Source organism: Balaenoptera ricei, chromosome 20 (assembly GCF_028023285.1).
Source record: "Balaenoptera ricei isolate mBalRic1 chromosome 20, mBalRic1.hap2, whole genome shotgun sequence".
In the NCBI taxonomy this organism is placed as follows: domain Eukaryota; kingdom Metazoa; phylum Chordata; class Mammalia; order Artiodactyla; family Balaenopteridae; genus Balaenoptera; species Balaenoptera ricei.
Genome location: NC_082658.1, coordinates 49,696,668 through 49,709,697, shown reverse-complemented (window position 1 = coordinate 49,709,697; position 13,030 = coordinate 49,696,668). Strand labels below are relative to the sequence as shown.

The following is a 13,030-nucleotide window of genomic DNA, read 5'->3' as shown; positions in this document are numbered from 1 at the left end:
GCCCACCCAGCCTCTTCCTGGGGCTGGTGGTCAGGGGTACTTACTGGCTGACTGTTTAAACCCCTTGGCAGAGTGGACGATGACGTGGAGGAAGCCATAGAGTCCTGGAGACTCGTCGTCTGCAAGAGAGAAAAGCCCCCAGGGAAGGGGGTGATGAGAGGCCTGCTTCTTCCCCTCCTCACCCCAGGCTGGCTGGATGCAGAAAGGGCGTGAGACAGTCTGTGCCTTGGTCCCACAGCACCACCTGGTGGCCAGATGAAGAAGCTTCCACAGTCCACTGCTTCCTGGAATGTGAGCCGATGCTCCTTTCTCCCTCCACTCAGCCTGGGTGGCCAGTCCACACCTTCCTCCTGGGCCAGGGACTTCGTCCCATTTCCCACGGGGCACTTTCCCTCCCCCATGAATCCTGCCTATCCCCTGGCTGCCCGACTCAGCTTAGTCTTCCAAATTTGAAATTAACCGATATTAAGTCACTCTGTGCCAAGCAAAGAGAAGGTCCAGTTCCGCCTCCTCTTTGGGACATACGGGGCAGATGACCCCCACTGTGGAGGAGAGCTTGCCTTCAAACCCCTCCCCTGCTCCAGAACCTCCCACAGGCACCTCAGCTTGAACAATATACTCCCTTGCTTGGCATTCAAGGCCTTCTAAGATCTGATCCCTGGAAACTTTCAGCCGTTATTTCTCGTACACTACTCTCATCCACCTACCCTTCCCCTCCACCACCACCCTGCCCCATGAACTGGCTTCCATGAACTGACGACCTCAGGAACATATTAACAACACAATCCCGGTGCCAGGGCGCCAGGTCTTCTCTCCAGCCAGAGGAGGCCAGTGAGTAGTTGGGGCTGTCTGGAGACTCAGCAGAGAACATCCCCTATTCAAACTCTCTGTGTACCTGGCAACTGAGTCTTCCCAGCCCAGCGGAGCAGAGATCAGCCATTTGTAGCCGAGTGTCTGGCTAGGTCTTTGTGCAAGGCCCCAGCAATGCCCTGGGGGCTTGGACCTGCTGATTTGAGTAACCTCGGGTTCCAGATCTTACCGTCTTTATTGCTGGTGACAGGAATGTTGTGTACAGTCCTAAGTTTGAAACAGGATCCCGTGAGCACCTGGAGCTCCACTGAGCTCAGGACAAAGGCCTGGAGATCTGTAGGAGGCGACGAGAGAGGGGAATGTCACCACAGGTCCACTAGGACCTACTGCTCTTCCTTGGGGGCTACTGCAGGAAAAAAGCTGAGCTCTAGGGGCAGAGTGGGTCACTGGCAGGGAGGGAGAGTAGACATTCAGCTGGGGATAGTCATGGGTGCTGTCGGAGGCGTAAGAATTGGAGGGTCTAACTAGAGAGGTTCATGAATGTGTGTACGAGACAACAAGAGCAAGAGACAGAGAGCTGGACAACCCTGGGCTTTGGGTCAGTCCTACTGCTAATTCACCGTATGCCTTAAGCAAATCACCTAAATTCTTTGGGTCTCAATTGATCAGTAACGTCAATTAAGTGCCACCTGCCCTGGCACTTTACAGAGTGACTGTGAGGGCTAAAGAGGAGACTTTGGACATGAACGTGCTTGGAAATGCAAAAGGTCCATTGTTGCCATGGACACCATCAGGGTAGCGTAGTTGGGGCAGGGCTTTACCTTTCTTCTGTAGTTTCTGAATTGCTTCTCTCCACTCTGACCTCTCATAGTCTGAGGACAGTAGGAACAGGTAGCTCTGTAGAAAGGAGAAGAGAATTCAGTAGGATGACCAGAGTCAGGCCAAGGACATTTCTGGATCCTGGGGCCCACAGTGAAGCTCCTTTGTACCCAGGTACCTCTAGGCTTGGAGAAGGGCAGCTGGGAGGAAGGCCTTCCTCCTAGGAAGCCTGGTGACAGGAGTGGCAGTGCCAGTGATGGCCAGCAGAGGGCACTGGCTCCCCACCAGCAGGGAGAGGGAGTCCAGGGCTGGAGCCACAGCAGCCTCCTTGGGAATTGGGGGCCTGATTCCCACGGGTCAGGGCCAGGAGCTATAGAGAGTGGGCAGCCCTGGACCGAGGAAGGGAACTGTCTCTGTTCCATCCCCGCCCTTCTGACCTTTCCATTCCTATTGTGGATCCGAAATGGGATTGTGGGGGAATTGAGCAGCAGCAAGAACTCATTCTCAAACATCTTCTTTTTCAGGCGCTCGATGGCCCGGCTCTGTCCTTTGTTGGCTTTCTGCAGGGGACAGAGGGCACAGACGGTTCTCTTCACACTCAGACTCCACTTCTCACCCAGTAGCTCTATGTGCAACATTCCCCTGTGTAGTCATCATTTTTTTTCCCTTTTCTATATTTTATGATGATTTGATGTCTTGGGGGGCCAGCCACAGAGAAAACTGCTCCTCCCAGGACATGCTAAATCCTAAGCTAGTAAATGACTCCTCTGTGAGTGCGTCTTTCATGTGTAGACCAATCAATCTTGAATCCACACCTCCAACCATCTCCTTTAACTAACTCACACACAATCCAATATTTCCTCTGCCCTAGATAACCCAGGGCAACTAGACACCACTACTCTAGCCCAGAGCCTGCTGTCTTATTCAAACTAGCCGGTCCTAAGTTGTTTCCTGTGGAGAACACAATCCAGGCTCTGGGCCATGCATTCCCCACGCTCCTTCTGCCTCTTGACCGAACCTGGTGCTTTCCCACGTGGCACACCCCCTTCTCTTGGAAACTATAAGTAATAAAATAAATATAAGTAATAAAAATCTTCCAGTGGCATCAGCATCTCTGAGTTGTCACTCAGTCATTTCCATAAATTAAATCCCGGGTACCACTGAGACACCCTGCTTAAAAACTGCAGACACCTTTCAGCATAAAGACCCCACCTCTGGCCTGGCACACGGGGCCTCCCCTGGCTGGGTTCCAGCTTCCATGTCCAGCCGATGTCCCGCCACACGCCCCCTGCACCCTCCACCCCAGCATCACGCTATTATTATCCCTGTTCTCTAACAAGCTGTTCCCCCTCTCAGTCAGTGTTCCCTTCTCCTCCAGTTTTTCAAGTTTATATTTTATAAAGGATCCCTTTCCTTTTATTAACTGCTATCATGCTTCATGTCTCTGTTCCAATGCCGTCCTCAAGCTCCACAGTTAGAATGCATCTCTGCAGCATTTTTTTTTACCCACTAGACTGGCAAAATTGTGACAATTGCTCACAGCTGGCGCTGTGACAGTGTGGGGGAACAGTGACTGTGACACAATGCTGGGGAGAACATGATCGGATGCAAACTTTTCAGAAGGAAATCTGGTAATGAAATGCACAAACCCTCTGCCCCAGACATCCCACTTGTAGGGAGTCTACCGGAGGGAAATATGAGTGCAGATTAAAGAACGAGAAACAAGCTAAAGACTCAAATACGTTGTCATGTAGTTGAGCAACACGAGAGGATGCAGCTGTTAAAAAGGATCTGATAGATTAAATTGCAAAACAGCACGTGTAGTCTAATCTCATTAGAAAATACATATATACACACACACGTATAAGCATAGAAGAGTCTAGAAGAATACACCTCAAACTGTTGATAATGGGGGGGGTGATGATCAGTTCTACTCTATACACGTTGATATTGTGAGCATTTCTTGTTATAATAAGCCAGTGTTACACTGGTGATTAGAAAAAAATTGTGTTTAAAAAATACTATTAAAGAATAAATTGCTGCTTCTTTTGTGACTCAGAGAACAACACTGTGCCTCTCCAGTGACTCTTATCATGTTGTGTCACATGCTGTGGTCACACACAGGAATGTCTTCATTCTCCACTGGATAAGGAGGTCTGTGAGGCATCTGGCACACCCCTGCAGCCAGCAGCCAGTAGAGGTGTGTAAGCACAGATTCAGCTAAGCAGAAGGCCATGTCTGCACACCCGGGGAAGGACGGAGGGCACAAAGCCTGCTGCTCCCAGGACCGGGTGAGAAACATGCATGCAGGATGCCCCTGAAGTGGGGATGCTGGACAGAGCCTGATGGGGAAACAGGCTCCACCGAGGCAGGGTGAGCCTGGCTGTTCAGGAGGAGGACACCTGTGCTTGTCAGGGGGCTCCCTCCGGGCAGATGCACCCGCAGTCTGACCCTCAGCCCTAGGACATTCCCCTGAACCAAACATCCCTGGGGTTATTACTGTGGTCTTCCTCTCTCCTGTTCAAAGAGAGATATCTGGGTTTAAAGAATCCTTAGAGGCCATTTGGTCATGTATTTCTCAACAATTGTTCCCAAAGCACCTATTTATTACGTGCTAAGTACTAGGGCATAGGACTGAAGAAAATAGCCCCCTCACTAGAGCTGAAATTCTAGTGGGGAAAAGAGAAAGCAGAGCGTGCAATTTTAATTCAGTACCAACAAAGCCAAGCAAAGAGATAAACGTCTGGAACCAGGAAGCCGGGCACCCAACCCAGACTGTAGCAGGGAGACATCAGGGAAGGGTCATCAGGTGAGGTTAGGCCTAAGGCCGAGCCTGGATGGGTGAAGAGGAGAGACCAGGCCAACCAACCAAGCCCCTCCACGCTCTTCCTTCCATTCATGCGGAAGGCTCTGCCTGGAAGGTGCTTTCCTATAGCCACTGTTTTCAAATACATGAATTTAAGGCTATCCATTGTCCTCTAAAGAGCACTTTGGCTACATCCCATGGGTTTTGATATGGAGTGCTCTCATTTTCATGCAGGTCTAAACAGTTTGCAGTTTCCATTTTGATTTCCTCTTTATCTTGAAAGTTTAACTTCCCAGGCATATATTTAACTATATTCTAGTTGTTAACTTCTAATTTTACTGCACTGTAGTTTGTGAACATGACCAGTACACTATCATTTTTTCTTTTCAATTTGAGATTTCCTATGCAGCCTAATACATGATAAATGTCTGTGAATGTTCCATGTGTGTTTGACAGAATCTCAGTTCTCTGTCAGGACACAAGCTTCTGTGCATTTTTAGATCATGTGATATTCAAGGCCCCCTCTGTTATTTATTTGCCGACTTGATCTGTCCATTTCTGAGGGGCCTCCCAGGTCCTTTCTCTTGCATACATCTTGCTTTTCCTTAAGAAGGACTTTTTCTTCTCTTGCTTTCCTATTCTGCAGTGTTTGGCATACACTGTTCCCCAGGAAACGTCCCATAATTAACCCCACTGAATTCTGAGCACTGACTCCTTGGCCCGCCCTCCATATGCTCAGTGCTAATCTGCCATGGTTAGAGTCTTTCCCTGGGCACATAAATGTATCTTGAAGACTATAAAGAAAGGCCTCCCACTCTTACATCCTGCCTCCCTTGTCAGACTCCCAAACCTTACCACTTCCCCTCCACCTCCCTGGCACACCCAGTTCAAAGGGCCCCAATAAAAATGGCCAACTTCCCTGCCCCAGCTGATGCCAGGCTCTGCTTACCTCCTTCTGGATTTCACTCTTAAGGGCAGAGATCTTCATTTTCATGTCCTCCAGCTCGTGGTCTGGGAAGGGGTGCACCTGGGGACTGGCCTCAGACTCCTCAGGGGATGGAAACACTAGGTCAGCCAGGGGGATGTACCATTTGCAGTCATATTGCTGGTGCTTCCTGCAAACAAGTCAGAGGGAGATGTGAGCCAGAGAGGAATTTGGATCTTCAGGCCTGAACTGCTGGAACCAAACACCACTTGAAAGGGATTTACTAAGAACTCATCACAGGCAAGAACGATTCCCCTCCTTGAGGAGCCTAATCAGGAAACACTCGTGGAATAATGACAGTTGGGTTCTAGGGTCAGGCAGCAGTAAGGGCTCTGGACCTTGGGCCTGCCATTCTTCTGGCCCAGAACAACTGATGTTCCTAAATAGCCCAAACCTCTAGGGTATGAGCAAGATTGGTCTCATGCTTTCCTGTTCCCCATCCCACACTCTTCCTTCCCTTCTAGCCTATCTATACTTAGCTTATATTCATTATCTTCTAGGCTAGAGATAGAATACAGATGCTATTTTGAATGCCAACTTTTATCAATAGAGGTCACATGGGATACTGAGTTGAGGATTATAAAGCCACATCCAAGGGACTTCCCTGGTGGCGCAGTGGTTAAGAATCCGCCTGCCAATGCAGGGGACACGGGTTCGAGCCCTGGTCTGGGAAGATCCCACATGCCACGGAGCAACTAAGCCTGTGCGCCACAACTACTGAGCCTGCGCTCTAGAGCCCGCGAGCCACAACTACTGAAGCCCGTGTGCCTAGAGCCCATGCTCCGCAACAAGAGAAGCCACCGCAATGAGAAGCCCGCGCACCACAACAAAGAGTAGCCCCCACTCGCCGCAACTAGAGAAAGCCCGCACACAGCAATGAAGACCCAACGCAGCCAAAAATAAATAAATTTATTTTTTTTTTCCTGCTAGCCATCTTTTTTTTTTTTTTTTTAAATTTATTTTATTTATGGCTGTGTTGGGTCTTCGTTTCTGTGCGAGGGCTTTCTCCAGTTGTGGCAAGCGGGGGGCCACTCTTCATCGCGGTGCGCGGGCCTCTCGCTATCGCGGCCTCTCTTGTTGCGGAGCACAGGCTCCAGACGCGCAGGCTCAGCAATTGTGGCTCACGGGCCCAGCCGCTCCGCGGCATGTGGGATCTTCCCAGACCAGGGCTCAAACCCGTGTCCCCTGCATTGGCAGGCGGATTCTCAACCACTGCGCCACCAGGGAAGCCCATAAATTTATTTTTTTTAAAAAGTAGTAAAAGAGAAGTAATCTCTGAGAATGTACCTTAAAAAAAAAATAAAAAAGAAGCCACATCCAAGTCTAATGAGAAATGGTGCCATGGTCCACTAGTTATGTCTGCCTTGGGCAAAGAACTTAAGGCAGAGGTACGTATACTTATGACTGTCCCCTCCACTTTAGAATCATCTCAAATGTCATCTAGTTCCAGGGAGTCATCCCCTCTATTGAAACTCATAATAACCTCTCCTTCTCTCACTTCGCCCAGGACTTTGGTTTGCACCTCCCTGCAACACTGAGCGTATGGCTTGTCTCCCCTGGCATACCGTAGATGATAAGGAAATACACGTGGAAGAATGTGGGAGTGAATACTGAATAAGCTTGTCTGCTCATGACACAGAGACACCCATATCACTGGGTATAGTGATGGAGCTGGAAAGAAGCTTTCAAGTCAGATTAAGGTTCAGATCCCATCTCCTCCACTTCAGTTGTGTGACCTTGGGCAACTTATTCAACTTTATTCTAAGCCTTTTCTCTCATCTGTGAGATGGGGATAATAATACCTACTTTGTGGAGTCACTGGGCAGATTAGAAATAATATATTCAAAGCATTTGTCGTGGCACCTGGCATGGCATAACCACTCAATAAATGATAGCAGCAGATTTAATGAATATTCACTGAATTGCAGTTAGCAAAAATTTAGAGATGTCTAATAAAAGGAGAATGCTTAAGTAAATTATGGCATATCTACTTGTAACATCACGCAGGAAAGTAAAATGATGATTATGAAGATTAGGCAGCAACAGGGAAAATGCTTATGACGTGAAATGGAAAAAGCAGAGCCCCAAATTGGGTATTCACTCTGATTACAAGTATACGAAAAAACATAAGAACATTTTAAAAAACTGGAAGGAAATACAGCAGCAGGAGACTGATGCTTATGTTCAGGTGGGTGATGGGTTTGTTTTTTTTTTTTTTTCTGTAATCTGGTTGCATTATCTTTACAAGTAAAACCATGATTTATTTTTAGAAAAAGGCTATGAAGTAAAGTAAAATTAATTAATATGTTTTTTAAAAGGGGAAAAAATGCAGACTGCCCCAGGTTGCTGAGGGGCTCCACAGTGGGCAGGGTCTAGTCGCTCTCCCGCCCCCCATCTGCACACTCACCCCGCCGATGTCTTCTTTAGCTTGGCGCACAGTAGGACGTCTGTGAAGAGGAAGACATGCCGCAGCTTCCGGGAGCCCTCCGACACTTCCACCAGGAAGCCGTCCTTCACCAGCTGCCGCGTCTGAGGGAGATGGTACACCCACCCCCGCCTGGGAGTCAGCCCAGGGCCCAGCCTGCACCCATCCAGCTGTGGGGGTGAGGGTGGGGCTCCAGGGAGGGACCGTAGTGTCTGGTGGTTAAGAGCACTGGCTTTGGGGTCAGGGACGTGGGCTTAAATCCAGACTCTGCCACTTCCTGGCTGTGATCTTGAGGGCAATTTCCCTGATTTATCTAAGCCTCAGTCTTAGCAACTGTAAAATGGGGACAATGATATTTGCCCCACAAGGTAGGAGTCATGGTGTATGTAGAACAGTTAGCACAGTGCCTGGCATGTAAGATGTGATTAACAAGTGGTAGCTTTCCACTTCCCTGCAGCTCTCAACAGCTCACACCTGCATGGACCCACCCTGGGTCATGAACACTCCCTCCCACCCCCACCATAAAACCCCCCTAACCCTGCCTAAGATGTTGATCTAGTTTCAGCTAAACCTCGACCTGCAGAACCACTCAGGCCCGTTTATACGGTCTCTGACCCTGGACTTCCCTCTGTGGGGCCATCACAGTGTCCTGGGGAACCTGCAGCCATCTCTAACCTGGGCTCTGGCTGGTCCAGAGCATTTTGCTCCACGCATAACTTCCAGAGCCTCCTCCCTGCCACCCTCAGAGCCAGCAGGCTGCTGTGGGGCTGTCACTATCTGTCCCAGCCTTCCCCGTATTATGTGCCGTGTGACCTATATACGTTGCAATATGTAGGTGAGCACGTAGAAAGTATACAATTCAAATGATCTGAAACTGGTCATGTTCTAGGGCCTCTGGAGCTCTTTCAGACATCCACAGAGTCCAACAAACTGGTGACATTCCAGGGTTTGCAAACCAGGGCTGGGAGCTGCACCAGGGACAGCTCTCTGTACCCTATTAGTCACTCTCCAGAATGTGTCCCTCATTACTTCCCTCCCCAGGAGACACTGGAGGCTCGTAAATGTCACAAAAGGAGCATAAACCCAGCCAGCCTTCACTCCTAAACGCCACTTAATTACCTCTCTTGGACAGGAAACCCCGTATGCGGGCCAGGCCGCTGACCCATGCAGGTAACTGTCCCTTTGATTGTTCACATTGCTTCCCCTCACTGAGGGGTCCCCACCCTTCCACCAAAAAGGGCCCCCAGGGAACTGGAGCTGCTAGCCACACCTAGGTGCCCACCTGGGACAGTCCAGCCACCTGGCAGCCTCAGTCATCTCTCCCTGACTCCACAAGCTCCCTCAGCCTGAGCCATTATCTTCCAGGAGACTCTGAGGACATCATACTGTCCAGAGGGGGGGTGTCTGCATTCAAGAACGAGATAGCCAGAGCCCTGGTCTGGGGGTCAGCGCATGAGGCTTGCAGACAGATAACCCCAGCTAAAGAATCCAGTTCCGACACTTATAGCCAAGAGACCTCATGCAGGAGACCTGGAGAGACTCTCCGGGGCCCTGTTTCCTCTTCTGCTCCTGTGGACTATTATGAAGATTAATGAGATGCTGGACTTTAAGCTGTCAGTCCAGGACCTGAAGGCCTCTCCTTGGCTGGGAATGAGAGATCAGGGTTGGAGAGGCACAGAGCATCGGGCAGTGGTGCCCGAGCGGGCAGGAGAGCAGGGACGGGCAATCTGGGTGCCAGGCTATGCTGGGTCCTGAGCTCACCTCCCCCTTGGGGGTTGTGACTGCAGTCCGGCGGGGGTCAATGTCCTCATTGATGCTCGACAGGAAATTCTGGGAGATGCGGAGGGCATCCTGTAGCAGCGGGTAGTCTGGGTGGTCCACAGGTGTGTGCTTCAGCAGGTCCTGGGAAGGATGGGGTGGTGAGTTGAGGGGAGCTGTTCTGGGGCTTAGTGAGAAGACAGTGGGGAGAACTCTATCCTCACTAAAAGAATTCCGAGGGAGACACTAGGGACCTACACTCTAACCTGGTCATGCCTGCAAAATCTGAAATAAAAATTAGGGTCAGAGCAGCAGGGGTGAGGGCAGTGGTGCCCCTTTATTCCTGCTTCAGTCATTACTCTTCCCCTGGGCAGCACAGGCCAGGTGGAGTCTCATGTCACCAAGCAGCTGGGAGAGACACCCCCCTACTCACCCCACAGCTGCTCCAAGGACACTGGAGACCATCAGTCAAGGGATCGGGAGGCAGGAAGTGCCTGCCTCCTAGGGAGCATTTGGCCAAAAATCAAGCTTAGTAGCCAAGCTATTTTTAGGCCCTGGACACATTAGCATGGTCACCACAGGCCAGGCAGGTGCAGTCAGGGCCCAGCGACCCTCTGCCCAACTCCCCAGATGGGCTGTTCTCAGCGACTCCAGTGCCCGCCCACCCTGAGTTCAGTCTCCCATCCAACTCCTAAGCCCTCTCAGGCCATTCAGGGGGTACACACTCACGTGTAGGACAAGGGTGCTCCTGGTTACTCGGTCAATGGGCTTGTAGAGCAGTGCTGTTGGGGGCAGCGGGAAAGGAGACAGGTCAGATGAAATACAGGGAGCAGCTTGAGACCTTAGGGGGCAACCTTATGCCCTGACCCGCTTCCCTCCCTTGCATGGACACCCGCTTACAGGAGGCCAAAGTGGGTTCCATGGTAACCCACACCTCCATTTTCACCCCAGGCAGGCCAGACCACACCAAAAGGGGGACACACAGCTCTGGTGGCCCAGGCCCCCTCCCACTTGCCTCCTCATTTCATCTCCCACCAGATGTGATTTCTTCGAGGGCTGTGCGCCCCCCAGGCCCGTCCTGGCCTGACCAGGCTCAAAGCAGACACAGATACTCCTCTGTACCCTCCACGATGAATCACACAGCCTTACCCCCCAGAGCTCCAGGACTCTGGGGGTCACACCTGGGACCCCAGAATGCAGGAAGGAGACACTGTTTTTCCAGGGAGGGCGTTGTCCCCATGCCCCATCATTCTCATATCCCTCTGGTCCAAGGCCTGGCACCGCCAGCTGGGAACAGCATGCTTCGTTCTGACCCACACGGTTGACCTCATCTCCATGAGGAAGACCCCTCTCCATGCCCTCAACCCCCTCCTGGCTGAGGGCCAAGGAGGCATGCCCAACCTCCACAGAAAGGCTCTGCTCTCAAGCTAGTGGCAGCTGGGGGGCAAAGATTTCCTAAAGGAATTCAGGTGGGGCTTCGAGTATGAGAGCCCCTGAAGAGGCTGGGAAAAATGCAAGCTCACCAGGGCCCCCACTGGCCACACCCCTTGGTGACCAGGACACCAAATGAGGATTGCTGGGATTCAGCAGGGACAGGCGGAGGCGGCAGCTGGCCCACTGACACTTCCAGACAAAGCTCCTGCAAGCAGCTGTGCCCTGCCCCTCCCAGCCTGGGTGGTTCAGCTCCGGCCCCGCACCTGGACACCTCTGTCCATGGGGTCATGACCTTTGTCCTCCTGCCGTGGGAGCAGTAAGAGGCAGGATGCTGGGCTGGGGAGGAGGACCCTAGAGTGGGTGTCCCATGGGACCAGGCTGTGACCGGTCCCAGAGCTGACATTCATGTCCCAGCCAGCCCCCAAACCAGAGAGTTCCCCAAAGCCCTAGATATAAATACCCTGTGCATTGCTCAATGGACACTTTGGGGAATAATCTGCTGGCTACGGAGAAGATGCAGTCTCAGTGGTGTGCCCCGAGCCTCATCTGCTGGCTTTGCCTGGCTGCCCATTAGAATCACTAGGGAACTCCTAAAAGATTCAGATGCCTGTTTCCCCCTCTCCCATCAACTAAACAGCAGGCTCTGATGGGCAGAACCCAGGCATCACCATTTTAAAAAATCTCCTGTGCTGATTCTGATATGTCATAATGGTTGAAAACCACCGCTTTATGCAAACACATCTCCCATGATTTATTTGCAGCCCTTTCTTAATTTAGCAATGTCTAAAGCCCCTCCCCATGGGCTACGGGAGCTAGAATGGACAGGACCAGGCTTGGGGTATCTCGGGACAGTGAGGGTACAGCCCAGTTACCAGCCCAGGAGGGGGCCAGTTCTGAGGCTGTCTAGGGTACCCACCTGTGGCTCAGCCCATCTGCAGGGGGAAAAAAAATCACTCCCTGAGAACCCCAGAGACCCAGAGAAAGTGCAAGCTCAGCAGACACCTGCCAGGGTGGGCCCTCGAGCTCCCGCCCAGGGAAAGCTGATACTACAGTGTCAGCTCCCTCTGCCCCTCTGCCAGGTCCCAGGAGGAAGAGGTTTCTGACTAAGCTCAGAGGTCTGCACAAATGGTGGATTGGGTTTCAGACGGGTTATTAATATGCCTATAGTCACCTCAAGAGTCCACTTGATTGTGGCCATGGAATGAGTCCTAATGCATCAGCCCCAGGTGGTGGAGGGGCAGGTGGGAGGAAGGGTGGGGAGAGGCAAGTGCAGCGAGAGGGCCCTGGGGCCACCGTCAGATATGGAAGGAGCCAGCGCGGCCCTGATGTTCGTGTTCTCCACGGCACCTGCGCACCTGCTTCCCCTGAGAATGCAGGGTGAAGAGCCCACCTTTCCCCCCTCACCCGCTCCACGGCTCCAGCAGGCTGGCCTGCTTCCTGCCTCTGCTTCACCCACTCTCGCCCCTCCTCACCATGGGGTTCCTGTTTCTGGCACAGACACCATTCACCAAGTTGCAATGCCTGTCTCTCCCCCTCCTCCAGAAAGCCTTCCCCAACCAGGACTTTCACAAGCAACACTCACGGCGCCTAAAAGTCAAACCATGACATGTGCAAGCTGGCCTCTCTCTAGTTTGCTGAGTACTTACTCTGTGTCCAATGGCACTGTTTTACATGCGTTATTTCCTTTAATTAAAAAGGGAAGCAATTATCACTAGCCCCATTTTACAGATGCAGAAACTTCTCGAAAGCACAAAGAAATTATGTAACTTGCTCACAATCACAAAGCCGTAAGGGACAGCTGGGTTTTGAATCTACCCATGGTCTACACGTGCTCCTATCTTTGAGACGTCCCCTTCCGTAGGGGAGGCAGCACCTGCAAAAGCTCGGTGGCCCTCGGGAGGATTCTGGGAAAGGTTCACCGGGAAGGAGTGGATGAGCGGGCCTCTCTTGTTGCCAAGGTGAGCCCCCTTCTTAGGGGCCTGGGTCACACGCG

General features: G+C 51.6%; 1 protein-coding gene across 3 annotated transcripts in view; it reads right to left on the bottom strand.

The window, feature by feature from the left end:
• The window catches only part of ABR (ABR activator of RhoGEF and GTPase), a 181,848-nt gene that overhangs the window by 44,107 nt on the left and 124,711 nt on the right, over positions 1-13,030 (bottom strand). For all 3 annotated transcript variants that reach the window (XM_059908040.1, XM_059908041.1, XM_059908042.1), the window contains 8 exons: positions 10,333-10,385; positions 9,607-9,747; positions 7,828-7,949; positions 5,385-5,550; positions 2,067-2,189; positions 1,632-1,707; positions 1,040-1,144; positions 45-119 (listed from right to left, as the gene is read on the bottom strand). In XM_059908040.1, coding sequence (XP_059764023.1) covers positions 45-119; positions 1,040-1,144; positions 1,632-1,707; positions 2,067-2,189; positions 5,385-5,550; positions 7,828-7,949; positions 9,607-9,747; positions 10,333-10,385 — 861 coding nt within the window. The remainder of the gene's footprint in view (positions 1-44; positions 120-1,039; positions 1,145-1,631; positions 1,708-2,066; positions 2,190-5,384; positions 5,551-7,827; positions 7,950-9,606; positions 9,748-10,332; positions 10,386-13,030) is intronic.